Raw genomic sequence first — 22,422 nt, 5'->3', positions numbered from 1 at the left:
AGCATTTCATTTCATTTTCTGTTTACCAGGGAGAGACAAATGAAATGAAAAAGCAAAAGGTATTATGAAAAGATCAGTTTTGACAACAGTTTAGATTTTGCTTCTTGCTTCCCATTTCCCTAGAAGGATAGACTCCTAGATAATGCAAAAGTGAGAAAACACAGGCAGATCGATGTATTTTTCATTGCGTACCTAGAGTGCGTGTATTTGACACTATTTATAGACTGCTACCCATAGATAGAAACTTCTTGCTAATTTTTATATTACTCTTTAGTAGTTGAGTAGGTTTAACTTTGGCACCATTGTGAAGATAACAAATAAGGCAAATTTAAAATTAACATATCCATGTTCAAACAGCAGGCTTGTGATGACAGACACTAAAATCCATACTTAAATCACACAAAACAGTGCCCATACCTGAAAGGGAGAAGTTGCCTTTCTGACTTTCACTTTCTCTGATTAAAAAGGCACCCGTCTGATTTCCTGAATATAATAGTTGATTTTCTGCATCTACTCTCTTGATTCCTCCAAAGAACCACCTAAAAAGAGAAAGATATAAACGTTAACTAACCAATCAACACTTTTTTTAAGGAGCAGGAAGCTTGGCATGAAAGCATTCCAATATCGGAAAGGTTTGATATTCTTTAGTGAGACTATAACATGTATAAACATTGGCAAAGGCAAATAAATAAATGTGATACTTTGACACTTGACGTGATTTTTCTGGATGTCTGCAACCCTCACCAGGAGTCTTTAAAATATTATAAAATGAGAATTTGGCTGATGCCTGCTACCCCATCCCTTCTCACACCTGCATTCTGAGAGGCCCTGTGTTCTTCTGTCGAATCCAAAGCTTCCAGGGCAGGCCCACCGCATAAGTCGGCCGTGTTCCGCGCTCTGAAACTACTCATCATCACCATCAGACGGTCCACTGCCTCACCTAACACCTCCGAGGTGTCAGGAGGCAAGCTTTCCAACCCAGGGAGTCATATATTTCACATCAGAGTGCGAACAATTAAAAATGTAGTTCTCTTTCCCTACCTCTGTCATTGCCCAGTTCTGCCACAATAAAAGCTGATTTTGTGTGTTTAGAAGGAAATTTTCACTGGTGAAGAAATTATGTGAAAAAGATACTTCTGCCTGAGATGTATCTTCTTAGTATCCTCCATGTCTTTTCTTTACCGTCTTATCCTTAACATTCCAGAAATATGAGCCAATGAATGTGAATGTGATCAACCTGAACGAAGAATTATGGATTTTAATATCAGAGCCAGTCTAAAAGGTTTATCAAGTCAGTAGACACCAATGTGATAATGAGAGGAAACTGAGAAAGCCAGCTTTTCACTATCAGGTCATAATGTTGATCTTTATCATTTAAAGATTTTAGGTAAAATACTTATCTTTTCTGGTATCATCTTTAAAATGTAAACACTCAAAGAGAAGAAATTAGGTTTGAAGGAAGAAATACAGGCTGGGTGGGGAACTGCAGGCTGTGAGAGGCCATCAAAAACTGGCTCCAGTTGGTTTGACAGGTCACGGGCATTAGGGAATATGCCTGCACCAGGGGACACAATTGAAGAGGGGGGAGAAACTGAAAAGAGAGGCATTCAAATATAAATAGTACTTTTCAACAAAAGAAAAATGTTTGTTTACCATTTTCCCAGTCATCAAATTGCAAATTACACAATATTAGTCAGTAAATGCCAGATTATGTTGGAGTAATGAACAACTCCGAAAAAGCTCGGTGGTTTAAGACAACAAAGATTCACTTTTCATTCATCTTCATGTCAACTGAAGGTCACCTACGCTATGTCCATCTCTACATCTGCCAGGGAGTTTTCATCTCCATGCTTCCATGATTGCTGATACAGGACTGGAAAGTATGGCAAATCACAAGCTGGTTCCTGGAGCTTCTATTTAAAGCTTCTACTCAAAAACAAACCCATTGGCAAATAAGTTGTATGCTGGTGCCTTAATGCAAAGAGAGTAGAAAATGCAATCCCACTGCTTCCCCAAAGGCAGAGAACTAGAAACATTTGGTAGACGACACTAATGATTACCACACTGATTCAACATTAGGAGCCAAATTAAGGTCCACAGACTATTGTTTGTCCAACTGAAATTATGAAAGGCTTGGAAACATTCCAAGGTGGCCATGTAATGAATTTATAGGAAAACAGAAATGTGTGTTTCCTACAACTTCAGAAATAAGTGAATAGAACATAATGAAAAATCCAAACAGATCCAGATATTCAAATTAGTGATGAAAGGATGGATTAGTGAATAAATCCTGGTACTACTCATAATCCATATTAAAGTTTTTTTTAATTAAAAATTAAAAATTACTGTATACACAATAATTTTACATAGAGACCTAAAGTAAAAAACAAACTTTAAAATTCTGAGTATATTGGACTTGGGAAGGTTTCTTAGACGAGACAAAAAGAAAAAGATATACAGGCCTTAAGGGGAAAGATGGACAATATTTATTACACTTTACACAATTAAAAACTTGCAACAACAAGATTACTATAAAATAAAGTTAAACTATAAGCCACAGAACTGGCAAAAGTCCTTGCAAAGCATATAACCAAAAAGAAGGTTCATAATCAGACTGTGTACAGACCTATAACCAATTTTTTTAAAGACCACACAATAGAAAAATTGACACAGTATATAATTGGACCATTCACAGAAAAGAAAAACCCGATAACTAATAAAAATAAGGAAAGAAGGATAGTATCTATTGTCAGTAATTAGGAATATTAATAATATTAAATATAAAAACAATGAAGTGAGATTTCACACTTTTTATGCTGGACAAAATTTAAAACCCTCACAGACAGGCGTTGGGAAAAATGTGAAAAAGGAGCCTTTATTCAATACTAGTGGCAATGTCATTTGATACAACTAGTTCAAAAGAACATTTGGCAATGTTTGGTAAAACTGAGTATTTGTATACTACCTCAGTTTCATGTCTAGATTGTATCCTATATATACTACAAGAACAGTCACTGAAGAATTCTAGCACTGAAAAATTGGAAATAACCTAAATGTCCATTGTAGGGGAATACATAAGCTTAGTTATGGATATAAAATGGAATAGTATATGGCAGTTGAAACAAATTGTTCAGGCATAAAAGGAAGTTGAAGAATGATACATACCATTACAATGCCATTTATGAAATTTTTCAGCAAACATATTAAAACACTATACATTTTTATGGATACATGCATGCTTAGTGACAGCTAATCGTTACTCAGGCAATTTTTTTACCCATTTCCAGAAATGGCAAAATTTCTTCATACAAATATTTAAAGCAAAAAAGCAACATGGGTCAACTCCATGCACTTCCCTGATTTCTAGTGTATTTATTATGCATTAACATTAAAATGTTTGGTCCAAATGTAGATATGTAAACTTTGACAAGAATTACAGTTTATCTGGCCGATTAAATTCTCAGAAGTGCAATTATATCGCCTATGTCTCATCATTCTAAAGAGCAAATATCCATTATTATAAGTTTCAAACACATACAATACATTTGTATTTTGAATAATCAAGCCTGTAAATGATGTATTTTCTCTGCCCGGTACATGTATGAGCGAGCAGTTTTTGCAAATCAAGTGGTTAGAGATATATAGTAATTTTACTGCCTTTGTAGAGAACTCTGTGGTGAATTTTTGAAAATTCTTTTCTGTCTCGCCAATTCTGGATTCTTGTATAATAGATTGGTACAATCACTTTACAAGGTAAATCACACCAGTATTGAATTGATAGTAACAATGAAATACATGTAACTATTTGACTGGATACATCAGCTCACTTAATACCTGGAATTTTACTACCAACAGGAAGTGAAGAAAATAAATTAAAAATGGTTTTCTGGCTATAGTGGTGTTATACTGTGATCTTTCACACCCAGAGATGACGCATTGGCTATAGACTGTGATTGCTAGAGCATGTGCTGCTGCAGAGACTAATGAGCAACCGATAATTCTTTCCACCCTTTGCATGTATGAAAATTGTTCCTTACTTTGTGGTTTGAGCCATGGGCAGAACTGTCACTCTCCTCAGTTCTGCCTTCTAGAGCCCCTACTGGCCCCATTCTGCAAGGGCACACACACCCCAGGTCTGGTTGTCAACGCTCTTTTTAAGCTCACGTGCAGTAAAGAGCGAGTGCTGAGAAGGGATCAGGACATTCTAGGAAGTAAAAGGCATCAGGGGAGAGCCTTGTGGATCAGGGATCCTTGAAGTGTGGCCCCTAGACCCGGGGCAACAGCATCACATAGAAACTTGCTAATGTGCAGGCTTCAGGCCAGACCTCAGAAAACTCTGAAGGTGGGGCCCAGCAATCTGGGTTTTATTAAATTCCCTGGTGAATCTGATGCACAAAAAAAGTTTGAGAAATACTGAGGTGCAGAAATGGTAAAGAAAATTAGAAACTTATATAAGACATCTGAGGATAGGTTAGAGTTTGACACTGACATGTGAAAAATTATCCAATAAAATGACACCACATACACCCACACACATTTTATTGATATTTAATGACAATAACTTTTATTGCTAAGCCATACCTGCCACAAAAGAGATCTTGATTAAGAATAACCAAAAAGGAGAGGAGACCCTCAGTAACCTATAGCCTTGGAAGAAGAAATGCTTCAATTAGATGAAAATGGAGCAAAAAGTATAATGTCTGTTTTGGGTGAAAGAAGTATGTAACTGAAGTCTAAGATTTATTTTGCAGACATTTAGGTGACGACTGACTGCAAGTTCAGTGGCACTGACAGAAGGCTCTGCAAGCCCTACAGCGGGATGAAAAGGTCAAATCGCAGAGCGCTAGGACTATTGTAGTTTTATGTATATGCTGAAAACTAACAAGCCAAAAATTATACGTGCTTACTTCTCTGGAGATTAGGGAGTGATGACAAAAATGATGACAAAGGACTTCTGCTTTTTACTCTGCATTCTACTCCATAGTTTGGATATTTACAAGAAGATATCATTTTATAATTTATTTAAACATGAAAAGCTGAAAAAAGTCCATCAGGAATATGCTTCAAAAATCCACATGTTTTAAAGATAGGGACTAGAAACATTGGCAGAACTGATAGGTACAAGAAAAATCTCAAAGGAATATAGGACGGGTGATGATGGGTAAGCAGTGAACCAGATGGAAGATCAAACATGACACCAGGGTTTCAAATCTGCTTGGAAGGACAGAGCACTCAGCAGCACATCAGGAGACAGAATATAATATCAAAGGAGAGCTACAGCAACCTATTGGGGAAGCTATGCCTGGGTTTTTTTATTTGTAAGTGGGACAATAAATTATTACCCTGTAGGCCTGTTTTGAGATTAAGAAAAATAATGGATGTAAAAGTGCTTGATGCCTGGCCCCATTCACGCTTAATGAATAGCAACTATTTTAAGAGAACTGATTTAAGGGAGTAGTTATATATTTGGTTTTAGATATGAGGTCATGATACAACACAAGTGATTATGTGAACATGATCTCACTGCTCTAACTGTGTTTGTACTGAAGTGACTTTTCTGTCCTGCCTGCCCAGTCTTGACTAAGTCATGCTGCCACCAGGTGGCAGCAGGCCATTTTACTCATTCAAAAAAGGCCAACTAAAGCCGCAGTGTGGACTAACTGGACGTTCTTTATGTTACAAAGAAGACAAAATGCACCTTTAAGAAAACAAAATTTATGCAGTGTTACTGAATATCAACATTTAAGTAATATAGATAGCAATCAAAATTTAGGAAAATCAACATGTTAATAGATGTGGTATCTCCATTAATGTTTCCTCATTTCATTTACTAGCATCTCATTCTAGCCATTCTACTGCCTTAGTGCCTGGCACAAAGTGGGACAGTCGCAGCACCAATCAGATGGAGGTAACTTCCTCCTACATTTTTAAAAAGAGAAAACACATCCTCAGTAACAAAATGTAACAAATAATTTCTTTTCCCAGTATCTCCCTAAAAACAAAGACAACTGGCCTTAAGCCACAGTAGACAGACCCTAAAAAAAATAAGCTCCTAAAACCAGTCCCAGAAACTGTAAAAAGGGAAGTGAGTGGATCGACCTGGCAGAGCCAGGGAGGAGGAAAGTTCCCTGGGATGACTCCCCTGGTGGAACGCAGGGAGAGGGGCGTCTTTATTGTTATCATCACGGTTACACAGGTTATAAAGGATTAAACCACCTATTGTCCTCTCCAGTGTGGTTTGGGAGGATCGATAACACTAACATTTTCACAAACACTTACAGTTTGCAGAGTACGCTCATAATCACATTTAGCCATTTATCATGTCTAAATGTAAGGCTTGGAATCAACCCCTTGAGCTATGGAGGTTCTGTATGACTCACCTGCACTGATCTGTGTTTCAGCAACATTGCCAGGAAAGCCTCTGATGAAAGCCTTCCTTATGGTCCAGGTAATCACGTCCCTGCCCTTCTATAAAATCTCCTTGGGCTCAGCACACCCCTTGGCTTACAGTAAATTAACCCTGCCACTTTTTTTTCCCTGTCCCATAGCATACTAAGGACAAAGAAAAAAATTAACAATGCTCATATGTATTTCCTTATTCTTTCCTTCCTTTCCATTCTCCCCACCACAACCTTTGTCAAATTCATCATTATCACTTGGACTATAGCAATATTTTCCTATCTGTTCTCTTTAGTATGAATAGCTTCTCTTTACAGATCACACACAAGGAGCCAAGGCACCATTGCTACAAGTTATACATGCAATGTCTCCGTCTCTCTCCCCCTTGCTCACAACACCACCACCAGATAAATCATCTGAAAATATGACCCGTACATCTCATCAGTACATACACATAAAAAAGTTCTAAGGGTTCCCTTTGCTTATAGAATAAAACCCTTATTAACCTCGAACTCCAGACCCACCCCCACCTGGACACCAGCCATTTCTTCACCTTATCTTCCCTACATCAGCTCTGTTCCAGCTAAACACACGCTCTTACCGCTATTGGTAGAAGCGTTACTTTAAACCTGCCAACCCAGAATTCCCGCAGTACTCAGCCACCGCTCTTCTGGTTTGATGTATACAAAAGCTAGTGCTACGTTGTTTTACTTTTTATTTTTAGATTATTCCCTGCGTTCGCTTGAGGCTGCAGCCCTCCCTGGCACAAAGGCTGAGTCTGATAACACCACAAATGCCCTTTGAAGCAGTTAAAAAAATACCTGCTGATGAAACAGGTAACACATTGTACCTCAATGTGGGCATTTTATATAGTCCTTTGGTTGATATTGAATGTTGGACTTTAGATAACGCCTGTGTTTTCATGTACTCTTTTATTTGTGCCACATAGCTTAGAGTATAAAGCGTTTCAAGGAGAAGCCTTATCTGCTCCGGGCCAGCTGCGCCACAGATTTGAATGTGAATTGGCCTCAGACCACAGATTCCAATCTGACCACTCCCTTCTCCCAGGGAGAACACTTCGCATGAATGACAGATCAGAAATGAGGCTGACTTTTCTGTCCTCCAAAACACAAGCATATCAGGGCTGCACACACGGAAAGAGTGTGACAAACTGACAATGTCACATCCAGTACCTGGGGTAGGAAGTGCAGTCACAGAGAAACCCGGAAGCTCTTTTCTTGGGTCATTTGATACAGCTTTTTTGTTGCTGTTGTTGACCTTCGTAGTCATTGTAAAAGGGGATACTGAAGGAATTTTTTAAGAGAGGAAGTAAGTAAGGTGAACTAATTGGTACTTTCCCCACTGAGGAAGGTGCCGGGCTGCGTGTTTGTGAAAGAATCTGGTTATAACTCAGATCAACTCCCCTGAGTCTAGTCATCAAAAGTATGCATAAGCAAAAAGTTTAGGAAGAATACAAAAAGTCCAGATAGGCATTCAATCTCAAGGTAGTGTTTCTGTTTTACAACCACCGTCTATTTGTGTAAAAGGAAACAGAAGCTAATACTGATTTCTCTTTTAAAATAAAAAACAAAGTGTGTACATATATAATGGTATTTCCAATCATTGAGCTGGAAATAAAAGTGTAAATTTTAACCCATTTGCTTTGTTTTTGTACAACATAGGTGATAATGTTTGTCCTAGAAACTAGAGGAATAGGGGTTAGAGTTGGAAGCATTCATCATTAAATGGTTTCTATCTTTGTCACATCTGGAGAAAGTAAATGCAATTGATTTTATAATTCCTGAGGAAATGCCTTGCTGCACAAAACACCACAAATGTCTGTTCGGAATCCTTAAATGAATAAGCTTTGGGGTAGTAGTATTTCTTTTTAATAGTTATATGGGGCACTAATTTCAGAGTGACAGCCCCACTTAGTTTCCTACCAAAAAAAAAAAAAAAGAAGAAGAAGAAGAAAAGAAATAGTTACTTCTCTCCTTCATGAATAATTTCCTTTCTTACTCCAAGAAGGAAAAGCAAAAGGAATTTTTTTAATTCACTAACTTTTAAAGAATTTTAATTCTCAGATGTCATAAATATTATCCCATCCCACTTTATCAGAAGTATTAAGTATCCTTTTAACATCTACAAAATAACCTGGTCTTTGGAAACCACCTTCATGGAATAGACCAAACACTGAGTCTAATCAGCTGGTAGTCCCCGTGTGCACCTGCTCCGGATGGGTTAATAATGCCATGCTCTGGGCTTGGCAGCCCAGTCTGCATTTACCGGATACAAGCTTCTCTTTCAAAAAGAAAAAAGGTGGGGGTGGGGGAGAGAATCTGTCTTCTTTTTGCCCATACCAGAGGTGATAGTCAAAACATTTTATGACTGATACAGCACTTATACCCGCCATCAAAATAGACACCAACAAAATCCCGTCCAAGTTTCAGCAGGGGTACTTTATCATTTTAACACTAAATGATGCGCTATGTCATCACTTACTTTCATTAAATGTTTATCCCAAATAAAAGATAGAAAATATCCTAAAAGTATCTTAACCTTCTTCTTACACTACAGGGTAATACTGATGTAGTTTTCTGTGTACTTTATATGCCGAAATGTATCAGTAATGTTTATTTCATAATAACTACATGGAGAACAGACGAAAAGCAAAAGAGCTAAAGAAGGGTGTATTTATTTTCCTCTGAGAATCTTGGAATATCAAAGGAGGAATAAGAGACCATTTTAACTGAGTTATAAATCAAAAAGGAAGTGATGAAACAAAAAGCATTTAATTGCCAAGGGTGTACCGTCAGAGATATAAACAACCAACAGTGTGTCAAAGATGGAAGCCTTCTTAAAGAAAGTACACTTTGAATAAGGGTTTGGAAAAAGATGAAAACTCCCCCAAAATGAAGGACAATGCATGTGCACAGGTGAAGAACCAACACTGGTTTGGTGGGCAAAAGTCAGGGAGGAGGGCCCATGAATGAAGATGCAAGAAAACCAGTTCTTCAATGTTTACAGGTTAATTCTATGTAGAAGCTACTAACTCCGTGGAAGAAGTAAGCTTCAGCAAGATTCAAAAAGTGCATTAAGAGGATATTAAGATATTCTATTTAAGACTTAACACAGAAGAGATTATTAAGATCTGAGTACACCAGCAAAAATGACAGAAAAGTTTGACTTTTTCTTTAAAAAAAGTTTAATGAACAAATGTAAGAGATGACAGTATGGAGAGGGGAAGCAAGGAAAAATTCTTCTCCAGGAGAAACACAGGAGAGTTGATCACGATTTTAAAGCTAGTAAGAAATTTGTATGTGGGTCCATGAGTAAATCTCTGAAACTTACTGTAAATGTGCTTTAATGAGTACATGTATTTTTCTGGAAAAAGAATCCATTGTTTCATTAAATTCTCAGTGACACCTGTGACAAAAAATACCCATCTTCTTCAGTAAAGCTAAGTGTTTTTTCCAGGTTCCCACAAGAACTGATGACAAAGCCACAGCCTACCACCATGATTCATACACTCATTCATTTTTTATTCAACAAGTACAATTCATTCAAGCACCTACTACGTGCCAGGCACAGTTCTAGTTGGTAGAATTTCAGAAGTGAATGGAAGAAACAAAAAGTCCTGCCTTGTGGCGCTCACATACTAATGGGGAAAGACAGACAGTAAAATAAATGAGTACTCATACAGTGTGTTCAAAGGTGGTAAGTGCAAAGGAGAAAGAAAAAAGAAGCAAAGTAAGGAAGAGGGAGAGTGCATTTTTATTTCATTTTTTTAAGTAGTTGCATACCAGCAACCATCATTTTATTTTATTTTTATTTTTTAATGGAGGTACTGGGGATTGAACACAGGACCTTGTGCATGCTACCACTCTACCACTGAGCTATTACCCTCCCCCAAAGTGCATTTTTAAAATCACTCTTAGTAGGCAGCAGTATGTGGCAGGTGGAATTCCACTGGGTTTTTCTGAAGTCAGAGTAATCAGAATAAATAGAGCTGTGGAGAAAAATTGGATAGAATCTTTGACAGAAGTAATAGAGTGAGGATCATAATCCACTCTAGGACCGAAGCCAATATCCAGATTTTTCAACTGCAGCTTGGCCAAGGTCTATCAGCAGTTTTTTTTTTTTTCTAATTAAGGAACAATGTCCATTAGCTTCACTCATTTCTATCACTGTTGTTTATGAAACTGCAAAACACCATAAGTTACCAGTATCCTCCAAGGGTCTCCTTAGGGGCTATAACTCTTTAGCCAAAGAAAAGTGAGCAGTCTGTTTGATGGGAAGAGTACAGTTTTATAAAAAGTAACTATACATAGAATGGAAATAATATTTCCAAATATAATGGAATAAATAAAGCAGGATTTCTTCATAGAGATCTCTTAAATCTATATAAAAATCAAAATGTTTAAATGAACTTGTCTTTCAAGTTTGGCAAACATACAATGAAGAGCAAAATCTCTACTGTCTCATTTTCATCCACACATGGCACAGAGACACACATATATGTGACTATGAAAGTATGAGAGTGTGTGTGTGGCTCAGCTCCCATCACAGGTGTGCACTAATTTCACTGCCTATTTAGGCGTTTAAATGAAGCAAGCGTCCCCAGGCAGATAAGGAGTGAGACAGAGTTCACTAAAGGTCAGAATGGGGACACATCTTCTCTTTTTCTTTTCTTTTAATAATCTGACCCTGTGCACCCAGCTATCCACTAAAGATGGCTATCATTAATTATTACTAATAAAATAACCAGCATGAATAACTGGAGTTTATAACCCAAGTAAATGTCACGCACTGGACTTTGAAATGGTAGAAAGCTGAACCCGTCCACAAAGCAGCTGGTGCTTGTCAAAACAAAAGGCAGAAGCAGTGCCAGAAAATACACCTTTTGTTTTTATTGTCAACAAGCTATTTGTCAGGAAACAAAAGGAAGGCTCTGCCAGCCCCAGTGGATTCTTCTGAACCTGAAAATTGGTTTCCTGCTTGTTTTTGTTTAGAGTTAGAGGGAAAAAGCAGTCGCACAAGTATATTAAAGCCTCACCCCTGGGAACTGTTATGAGGAAAGGCTGCCTGAGAGGAGGGAAGTGCCCCCATCCCCTCTCACACACACCCCCACCGCCCGCCAACCCGTCACACACACACCAGCGCCACTCAGCTCCCTCTAAGGCCTCAGTTTCCAAGCCCACTTTGGCTAAGAATGCTCTGGAAGAGTGTGTACAAGGCAAATGTCCCAGGACCTGAGGTGGCGCTCAGGAGGCTGCAGGCTCCCAAGCACAGGGCACAACTGTGAGGCGGGGAACAAGGTCCAAGTTCTGAAAAGCACAGCCCTGTTTTCAGAAGGGAGGGACTTCCTCTCATATCTGCTCTCACTGGCCCCAAACCTTGGTTCTCTCTGGCCCACTCGACCCCATGTTGGACCTCACTCTTTACCAACACGTTATAAATTCAGTCCAAATTTTGTGCAAAATTTGTGAAGAGTACAGATTTAAGTACAACCTAGAGTAGAAAACAAGTTCAAACACATATCCTTTCTCCTGCAGAGGAAATTTCCCCAGACCATCTCTTCCCTCAGGTCCAGGGCCCCCGGCTTTTACAGACTTTTACTACCAAATACCCACTTTGGTGTGCAAAGCAGTTTGGTACTGGGCCTCCCTCTGTAATTCTCCAACAGACCTTAAATTATTCTGTCCAATAAAGGCCTATCTACTCCAGGTCTTGATTCTCAGGCGCACTTGATTCTCAAGCTAGAATGTTGAAAATAAAATTGTCTTTAGCACAGCACATCCTTGGGCAGCTCGCCTCTCACACCTGTGTCCACAGCAGAGTTGGCAACATAATTCCGCACACTCTTGCTGCCAAGGACAAGCACACGCCCAAGCACAAGGGTGAAGGTGCAGAATTTCTTCCAGTTACATGCATGTTTTAAATAATGCAATTTTATTAAAATAATAAATTCCTTGAACTAGGTTAAAATAATTGCTCTCTCAAGGTGTTTTCATGAGAGGCTTTCATGATACACGATGTGAATATTACTTATGAATAGCATGTAAGCTATTTGTATGCAAGAAGGTGTTCTAAGAAACTGAAATGTGTCCTGCCTGGATGCCCACCTCACGAATTAGCCAACTGCAATTAAATAAGGTTTCATTTCATAATATTGGTGGTACAAAGACTTTTCCAACTACTAAAACACCATGCTAACTTCTTGGCCTGGGATTAATTGAAGAACTCAGTGAAATACAGAGTACGGTAACTGACCTGTCAGTAGTGACCCAGAGAAGAGATTTTTAAACTTTATAGATTTGAAAAGACCTGTTGTTGGAATGAGAGCACAGGACATAAACACTCTAGAGCTTTGGAACTAGGACCATCGGCATGCCTGAGGAGCAGGGTTTTGCAAGGCTGAATAATCACAGATTCACGATATAAGACATCTTCCTTCCCACTTAACTCCTACTCATCCTTGGATTGCAACGCAAATGTCTTGGGCTAGAAAATCCTTGTCCCCAGGCCAGGTGAGTCAGAGTACCACATTCCTTTACTTTTTTTTTTTTTTTTTTTTTGATATGTGATTAATTCCTGCTTCTTTACTATATTTGTAAGTGCCAAGAGAGCAAAACTCTATCTTTTCACTCATCGCTGCAATGCTCAAAGTCTAGCACAGCACCTGGTATAAAATAGGCTCTCAATAGATGATAAATCTTTTTTTCTGAGCAGTACAACACAACAGTAGACTTAAAATATTCAGCAAACCATGTTATTAACAGATGTGCTGTCACCCAGGCTTTGTTCTTCCATGTATAGAACACAGGCAGAGTAGATTTAGCATCGTTCTTAAGGACCCTAGGATTTTCAGAATGGTAAATGAACACTGGCTTCAACTGAAAGTCACCAGCTGCCTTAGCCTCTAACAGGAGAGTCAGCCTGTCCTTTGAAGCAAGGCATTTAATTCTCTTCTCTGGCTATGAAAGTCCTAGATGGCATCTCTTCTAATATAAGGCTGTTTCATCTACATGGAAAATCTATTGTTTAGTGTAGCCAACTACATCCAGATAGCTAGATCTGGACAACTTGCTGCTTCACCTTGCACTTTTATGTTACGGAGACGGCTTCTTTCCTGAAGCCTCATGAACTAACCTCTGCTAGCTTCACACTTCTCTTCTGCAGCTGACCTCTCTCAGCCTTCATAGAATTGAAGAGCGTTAGGGCCTTGTGCTGGATTAGGCTTTGGCTTAAGGGAATGTTGTGGCTGGCTTGGTCTTCTATCCAGACCGTTAAAACTTTCTCCATATTAGCAATAAAGCTGCTTCACTTTCCTATTATTTGTGCATTCACTGGAGCAGCACTTTTAATTTCCTCCAAGAACTTTTCCTTTGCATTCACAACTTGGCTGTTTGGCATAAGAGGCCTAGCTTTGACAGTACCTCAGATTTCGACATGCCTTCCTCACAAAGCTTAATCATTTTTAGCTTTTTATTTAAAATGAGAGTCATGCAACTCTCATTTTCATTGAACACTTAGAGGCCACTGTAGGATTATTAACTGGGCTAATTTCAATATTGTTGTGTCTCAAGGAATAGGGATGCCTGCCTGAGGAGAGGGAGAGAGATGAGGGAACGGCCAGTTGGCAGAGCAGTCAGAACACACACAACACTGATCATTTAAGTTCTGTTTTATATGGGTGTGGTTCATGGAGCCCCAAAACAATCACAATAGTAACATCAAAAATCACTAATCACAGATTACCATAAAAAATACGATAATAGTAAAAAGTTTGAAATATTGCATGAATTACCAAAATGTGACACAGAGACATGAAGTGAGCAAATGCTGTTGGAAAAAAGGGCACCAATAGACACAAGGTTTCCAAACACCTCCAACTGCGAAATGCAACACCTGAGAATTGCAATAAGGCAGAGCAAAATAAAACGAGCTCTGTCTGTAAATATCCAAGTGGTCTGCATACAAATGGTTTCCAAAATTTGGTTAGAAAATTGGAGTAAAAAAAAAAGAACTATAAAAATTTCAGTGGTTTCATGTTACTTGCTAAAAATGATATTTTATGATCAATTCTTATTCTTTAGAAACAAGAAGGATGGATTTTAAAATGTTTAAATGCTGAGAAGCATCTATAAGGGAAAACATTAAAATAATTAAACATTTATTGAGGCCTACTCTGAGACTATGCTTGTTTGTAAGTTTACAGTATAACTGGAAAAACACGTGTAGACAAGTAGAAAAAGAAAAAAAAGATTAAAAAAAAATACACTACCTAACCATACCATGCATCATTTTGATGTCAGATAATTGGAGAAATATATTAAAGAAATGTATCTTGAGGAAATGTTTCATAATTGACATGTATGATCAATATGTCAATGGTGCAGACAAAATTTCACACGTAACGGCTGATAAGGCAGAGACTATGAGAAAAAAGATCTATGCAGTATAGCTGCCTGAAATATATAACTATACTTCCACCTTCAAATTAAAGTGCTATTTTTAGGAGTTTGGTATGACAAGTAAAGAACAAATATTTTTCTGCCTTATGATTTCTCTATGCTGCCTACAATCTTCATGCTAATGGGATGTAATTAATTGAAATTAAATTTGCTGCAATTATCATATCACTTGAAAAAAAATCCCTGATAACAAAAATAAGATTGTGAAAAAATCTGTTTAACATAAATATTCCAAGCATACATATCTTTCTAGTGCTTTTCAAAACTATACCAGATATTCCCTTTAAAAGGGACAAAAAGAGAACAAATTAAACCTAAAAGACATAGAAAGAAAGAAATAATAAAAACAGTGGGAAAAAATAGAAAAAAAAATCCACAAGACAAAAATTGATTTTTTGCAAAGATTAATAAAAAATATAAGCCTCTAGCAATATTGCTTAAGAAAAATAAATCAAAAACAAATTATCAATATCTGCAATTAAAGAAGAGACCATCTCAGAATCACATAAATATTAGAATAACAATACAGGCATATTGTTAACAACTGTATGCCAATAAATTCGACAACTTGGATGAAATAGATACGTCCCTTGATAAATACATCTTACCCAAACTAACACAAGGAAAATATAAAATCTTAATAACCTTACATTCATTAAAGAAATTATATTCATAATTTAAAACCTTCCCACAGAGCAAACTCCATGTCCCCAAGGCTTTACAGGTGAATTCTACCAAAATTTAAGGAAAAAATAATATCAATCTTACGCACAAACTCTTTCAGGAAATACAAGAAGGAAGAATATTTTCCAATTTATTTTATGAGGCCAGAATTACTCTGATATCAAAACCAAAGATATTTCAAGAAAAGATAACTACAGACAAATACCTCTCATGAGCCCAGATGCAAAGCCTTTAAAATATATAAGTAAATTAAATACAAGAATATGTATTCAAAAGTGTACATATATCAGAACTACGTGGGGTTTATCCCAAGAAGAAAGTTAATTTATATTTAAAAATCAATGTAATTGATCATGTTAATGGACTAAACATAAAAACTACATAACCAAATCTAACATTATACTCAATGGTGAAATATGGACAGAGGTACAAGCAGTTTTATTCCTTGTAGGAGGCAAAGTACACAGCTAGAGTCCAGGCAATTTAACTATCTACTATAATAGAAAGTCAGTAATTCTTAGAAGATTGTGACAGAATCTAGAGTAGATTGTAGAATGTCCTGTACTCCATAAAAAAATTGACAGTATTGCAAAGATACAGCAAAATGGCATCCGCACTCAAGAAAATATGCAGCCAAAAGAAACTAACTCCAAGTAGGCCCAGATACTGGGTTTAAAAATGGGCAAAAGACTTGGACACTTCTCAAAAGGAGATAGAAGACTGGTCAGCATCCATAGGAAAAAGTGCTCAACATTATTAGTCATTAAGGAAGTGCAAATTAAATCCAGAGTGAGCTATTTATACCCAGTAGAAGGGCTAAAACAAAAAAGACTGAGAATATCAAAAACTGGCAAGACAGGCAGCATCTCTCATATGTTGTTATAAGAGTGTAAAATAGTGCAACCCTTTGGAAAACTGTACGGTGATATTTTATAAAGTTAAGCATACATTTACCTTATGACACAGCCATTCCACTCCAGGGTATTTACTTAAGAAAAATGAAGGCATGTCCACAAAAAGACTAGCACAAAAATGTTAATAGTAGCTTTATTTGTAAGGAACAAAAACGGGAAACACCCCAGATATCTATTAACAAGGGAATGAAAAAACAAACTATGGTTTAGTCATACAATGAGCTGGTACTCAGCACTAAAAATCAAACTAATGGTACATGCAACAACGTGGTTGAGTCCCAAAACCATCAAGTTGAGCAAAAGAAGCAAGACACAAAAAAGTATATGGTGTAGGACTACATTTATGTGAAGTGCCAGAACAGGCAGAATTAAGAAATCACAACAGTGTGTGTCCGGGGTCAGGGAAGAGGGAGTGTCTGGACAGGGACTACAAGGTAAATCTTTGAGGTAATGGGAATGATTACCATCTTAATTGCTGTGTTGTTTTTATGAGTGTATATATACACCTATCAAATTTCATTGAAATGTAAGTTGAGGATCTGGGCAAAATTTGTTGTGTGTAATTTGTACTTCACAAAATTTACTTTTTTTAAACTATACTACGTAGTCTACAATCCCAACATTTCCTTAGTTACACTTAAAAATACCTAGGTTGGGACTTGCGAAAAAGACTCACTTGGAAAGGCTGATCTCAGAAATTTCCCTTTAATAAAGCATATCTGTGCTGTCCCGAGCACCTACAATTGCCTGCCCTCCCCTATTAGATCCCTGTCCTGGCTTCTGCTTCCTTAGGGTCCCATTCTCAGGTAAGGAGTGGGTATGAAAACCTGAGACCCTTGAGGATATTAATTTCGGCTTCCCTGGTAAGATATTTACCTTCTTAAAAAAGATCTTCTGGAGAGAGAGCTCTAACTCAAAAAACAGCAAGAATTCCAGGCATATGAGAACTATGAAGATATTTTAATATTTGTTGTATATATCACTTGGGAAATGTTTTTAATAATATTCAAGAATACCAACATATAATTAAGTGCCAAAAATACTTAAGAGAATTTTAGAGAAGAGGGAAATCACATCTATATAGTGGCTGAGAGGAGATGTAATGTAGCAACTGGATTTAAACCAGACCCTTAATTTGAGGTCAGAGAAATAAGAAAAGCACATTTAGAACAATCTTAATTTCTGTTCCAAGCTCCACATCAGTCCAACTTGGAGAAGTAGGGAATCCACACATTGGATCTACATACATTCAAGCCAATCAAAAGTAGGTCTCACAGATTCCCATAGTCATGTGACCTCCATTTCCATCATCAAAATAACATTAAGATCATCTAGTTGTAGATTTAGTTTAGGGTTCTTTCCTTTTGATCCTCGGAAGATGAAACTGTCACAAATTCATCACATGAGATCATCTATTATTTAACCAATTTATGTATAAATTCTGATACAATGGACTGGGAATAAAGTAAAATTTACTTTATGAAATGCCATGATCATTCACAGGAAAAAAGTCATAAAATCTCAGACATAAATTCCCGAAAGATAATCACTGTGGCTTATGATAGACTATTTAGTAAAAGATGTCAGTCTAACAAAGTAGTAAACTGAACACTCTAAAATTTACCAATCCTTCCATTTTTCCCAGATTTGCAGATAATAATTTACCATCTCTCGATTCTAATAGAGTGTCACTATAATTCTAAAATTACATCTAAATTTAGATACAAAAAGATATATATACAAGAGAAGGTGATCAAGAAATTCTCCAAATAAGGTTTATTCCTTAGGGAGGAAGAATAAAAAAAATCTTGCAAGAGGGAGGATAAAAAAGGATCCCTTACTGAACTCTATGTTCTAAGGTCAGAGGCCATGTCTCACTCCTCAGACCCACCCACAATGTTGAGCACATGACAGACAATAATAAATTTCTTTCTGAGAACATCAACACAAGCAAAAATCATAAAGTAAAATACTCACAGGTAATATTATGTAAAAATTTTAAACTTTGTATTGCAAAAAATAAAATAATAAAAGTCAAAAGGCAAGCCACAAACTGAAAAATACTATCTGCAACATAGATGAGAGGAAAAGAGTTGTCTTCCTTGTATCTCTTACATATGAAAAAAAAAGACTGCTATCCAAGTAAAAAGGTAGTAAAACACGACATCAATTCACAAAAGGAAAATTTGAAATGATCAACTAACGGTAAATGTGTTCAATTTTACTGATTTTTTAAATGCAGATTAGTATGAAAATACTATTTTCACCTAATAGGAATGCAAAGGTAGAAAGGAAAAATAATACTACGTCCTGGTGCAGTATGTGTTGAAGGGGTGAGGGTTCACATAGCACATACAATAGATCTCATGTTTATTTAAAAAAAAAAAACTATCAAACCCACACATATAAATATATAAATATTTGATACATATAATTCTACATGATATACATATATATAATTCCTGTATAACATACATGAAATTAATATGCATTCTCTATATGTACAGAGAGAGAGAAAGGAAGAGGGAAAATTCCTAAAAGACTGATACGGAATAAAATAACTTCTAAAAGAAGATATACACCAAAAAAGGTAGATAGTCACTATCTCTGGATGTTCAGATGAGAAAAATTTTTCTTTACATTTTACAGTGTTGTTTCAAACATTTTGTAGTGAGCATTTATTGGTTCTGGTAAATCAGAAGAAAGTAAACCTATGTCCATTTTGAAAAAAATAAAATACTAACAGAACCAAAACAGAGGCAACTTTGCTTCTCCCAGAACCACACCTCCAATCAGCCTCTCACCCTGAGGTGGTACCTCTCTCAGCCCTGCTACTCAGACCCTGGAGCCTGTCCCCAGCACCACCACAGCCTCAGGCAGGAGTAATGGCTACAGAACGAATACAGCAGAAACTCAGGATTCACATGGCAGGCACAATAAACTTGTTTAATGTAGCATTCAAAAACAAATCTTTAATAAGCATGAGGTGTATTGATGACTGTGCCTAATCTACTCAGCATTGTTATTACACCTCATGTTTAAGGCGCTTTACATTGTTAATTACTGTTGGTTAATATTTGAAGTCCTGTTAATTACAACCAAAATGTCAAGTAGCATTACAGCAAACACATATTCATTTATATTTCATGTCTGTGTTTAATTTCTTAGGGGAAGGAGAAACATATTTGTGATGCAGAAGGTAATTTTACATGATGGCAACACAGAATTGACGCATACTATTTTTATGTGTTTACAGCTATTTTTAGATGCACACACATTGCTTTGAATTCATTAAGAAGAATTCTACTATAAAGACATAAATCAGAGAAAAGCAAACGCAATGTCAGGGATTTTGAAATGCCTGGAACTGAAATCTAGATATCTCCTTATTAATAACACAGCCTTTTGTTGATGTTATTGGAAGCAAAACAGACCATTTTGTTCAACTCTCAGATTTTCCCTTCTTGTCCTCAAAATCCTTGAGCAAGAAAGACTGTTCTCAAAACTGTACAGTGGAACATAGGCTGCCCCTTGTTAATGAGAATTAGTCTGAAATGCCAAACACAGACATCAGCACAAGCTAATTAAAAGTCCACTCTTGAATCCAAATAAGTCTTTCCCACACTATCAACAGACCTGAAATTGGCTACATTCTCCAATATTCTTAGAATGAATATACATATTCATGCACCAAGAGAAACGTTTTCTCCCTTAATGTCAAAATAAATGATTTAGGAGTAATTTGGTCACACGTCGTAGATCAATGGTTCAGGGTAAAGCAAGATATTGCATCTGTGAGACCACCTGCAAAGTTTTTCGGTCCTCCCCACTTCTTATAAATTTACTGAACAATAATAATTCAAATTCCAGACTAAACAAAATTTTACAAAATCATTTTCAGTTAGACCCACACTTCCCCAACACCCCCCCCCCAAAAAAATCATGTTGCAGAAGTAGAAGCCAAACGGAGAGAAATGAAATGAAGTCAGGGAGGCAATGGTGGAAATGGGGAGGGCGGTCACTGCAAGGAGACTTGGGTTAACTCTGAGTGAGATAGGAAGCTGCTCGAAGAATTTCGAGCAAAGAAGTAATTTTAATTTGTTGGCATTTCAACAGAATCACTCTGCCAGCTGGGTTGAGCATAGATTATATTGAGGGCAAGAGTCAAATCAAGAGAGGCCAGTTAGGAGACTGCCACACTAAGCCAGATTGGAAGAAAAAGAGGGGCTGGACCAGATGGTGACAGGGACTGGTGAGATACTGATTTGTGGATATTTGTTGAAGGTGGAGGCAAAATGACGTGCCGATTGACTAGAAGTGAGGACTGAAAGGAAAATGGCAGTCCAGGTGATTCCAAGATATTTGGCCTGAGCAAATGGGAGGCATAGTTGTTATTGACAGAGCTGGGGAAGACTTTGCGGGACAGGTTTGTAGGAGAAATGTAGGAGCTCAGTTTTGGAACTGTTGGAAAAGCATGGAATTTGGGAACTTCCATTAGGAAACAGTGATGTCAAGTATATCACTGAATACACATGTCTCAAGTTGAATAAAATGACCAAGAAAACGAGGCCAGGTAGAGAAGAAGATCAAGGTTAGAGGACTGGGTATCTGATATTTACTGGTCAGGGAGACGAGAAGGAATCAGCACAATGCCTCAGTCAGCGATATAGGAGGAAACCAGTGAGTGCGTGTCCTGAAGATGGATCAAAAGAAGTGTATTGAAGGAGAGGGTATAGCTCAATGGTAGAGTGCGTGGTTAGCATGCACAGGCCCTGGGTTCAATACCCAGTACCTCCATTTAAAAAAAAAAAAGAAGTGTATTAAGGATGGTAGAGTTATCAAGAGTGTTAAATAGTATTGATAAGATAAGTAAGATGAGGACTAAGAACTGACCAATGGATTTTGCAATGCGGAGTTTCCTTGTTGACCTTTAGTAAGAGCAGATTTCTGGAATGGCAAAAGTCTAACTGCAGTCAGTTCAAGAGACAGTCAGCAAAATCCAGTTGTGGGAAACTCTACAGACAAAGGAAATACATTTCAAGGAATAAACGTAGAGGAGGGATCCACTTTAAAAAAGGTTCAAAGAGACAAATCAACCAATTATAATATATGGACTTTATTTGGATTCACAAACAAACCACAAAATAAATCTACAAAAATTAAGATTCAAACAAAGTATTAAAATAGGTTTATAAAATTATGGGAGGTTTCACATTTACTGGATATTTGATGATATTAGGGTTATTTTACTTTTTAAGGAGTGATCATTATGTTGTAATTATATTTGTTTGTTGAGAGTATTTCATGTATTTTAGAGATATCTACAAAAGAGATTATGGATAGAATTATATCTAGGATTTGCTTCAAAATTACCCAGTGTTGGGGTGGGAGTACAGTATGGGTGGGAAGGAGTTTCAGGATATTTGCTAAAGCTGAGTAATGAGACCTGGGCTACTGTTTTCTATAGTTTTGTAAATGTTTGAACATTTCCATAGTAAAAAATTTTTAAAGCAGATATGGGGAAGAGAGAGAGAGAGAAAAGAAATAGACCCCAAGTAAAGGCAACTTTTTCAAAGGTTTGCTAGGAGACTAATGTGCAATAGCCAGAGGGGAAGGGGAGTTAAGACCTGTTTTTAAGAGTTAAGACTGTTGATTTTATTTGTTTGCTGCAGCATGGTTTTACAAGAGGAAATTAGTTTCAAAAAATAATGTAACTCTTTACTAACTGGAATTTAGAGTGATGAATTTAAGAAAGGTCAAGACATTTTATATGAAATCAGTATCCATAGATTCAATTTCAGCTGAACCTACAGAATGCTTAAGATTCGTGCACATCTTAAACTTGCTCCTTCTTTTCCAATATGCCCATAGCCATTGTTCACTCTTTTCCATCCATCAGAAACGTACTTCCAGAAACCTTCCACCTAATAACATTGATCGAAGATTCT

General features: G+C 37.1%; 1 protein-coding gene across 1 annotated transcript in view; it reads right to left on the bottom strand.

Annotated features, from left to right (window-relative positions):
* Positions 1–22,422, bottom strand: part of FRK (fyn related Src family tyrosine kinase) — an 85,651-nt gene that overhangs the window by 45,869 nt on the left and 17,360 nt on the right. The window contains exon 2 of the mRNA XM_010965451.3: positions 418–539. Coding sequence (XP_010963753.1) covers positions 418–539 — 122 coding nt within the window. The remainder of the gene's footprint in view (positions 1–417; positions 540–22,422) is intronic.

Source organism: Camelus bactrianus, chromosome 8, assembly GCF_048773025.1.
Source record: "Camelus bactrianus isolate YW-2024 breed Bactrian camel chromosome 8, ASM4877302v1, whole genome shotgun sequence".
Taxonomy (NCBI): Eukaryota; Metazoa; Chordata; class Mammalia; order Artiodactyla; family Camelidae; genus Camelus; species Camelus bactrianus.
This window is presented reverse-complemented; position numbering and strand designations above follow the sequence as displayed.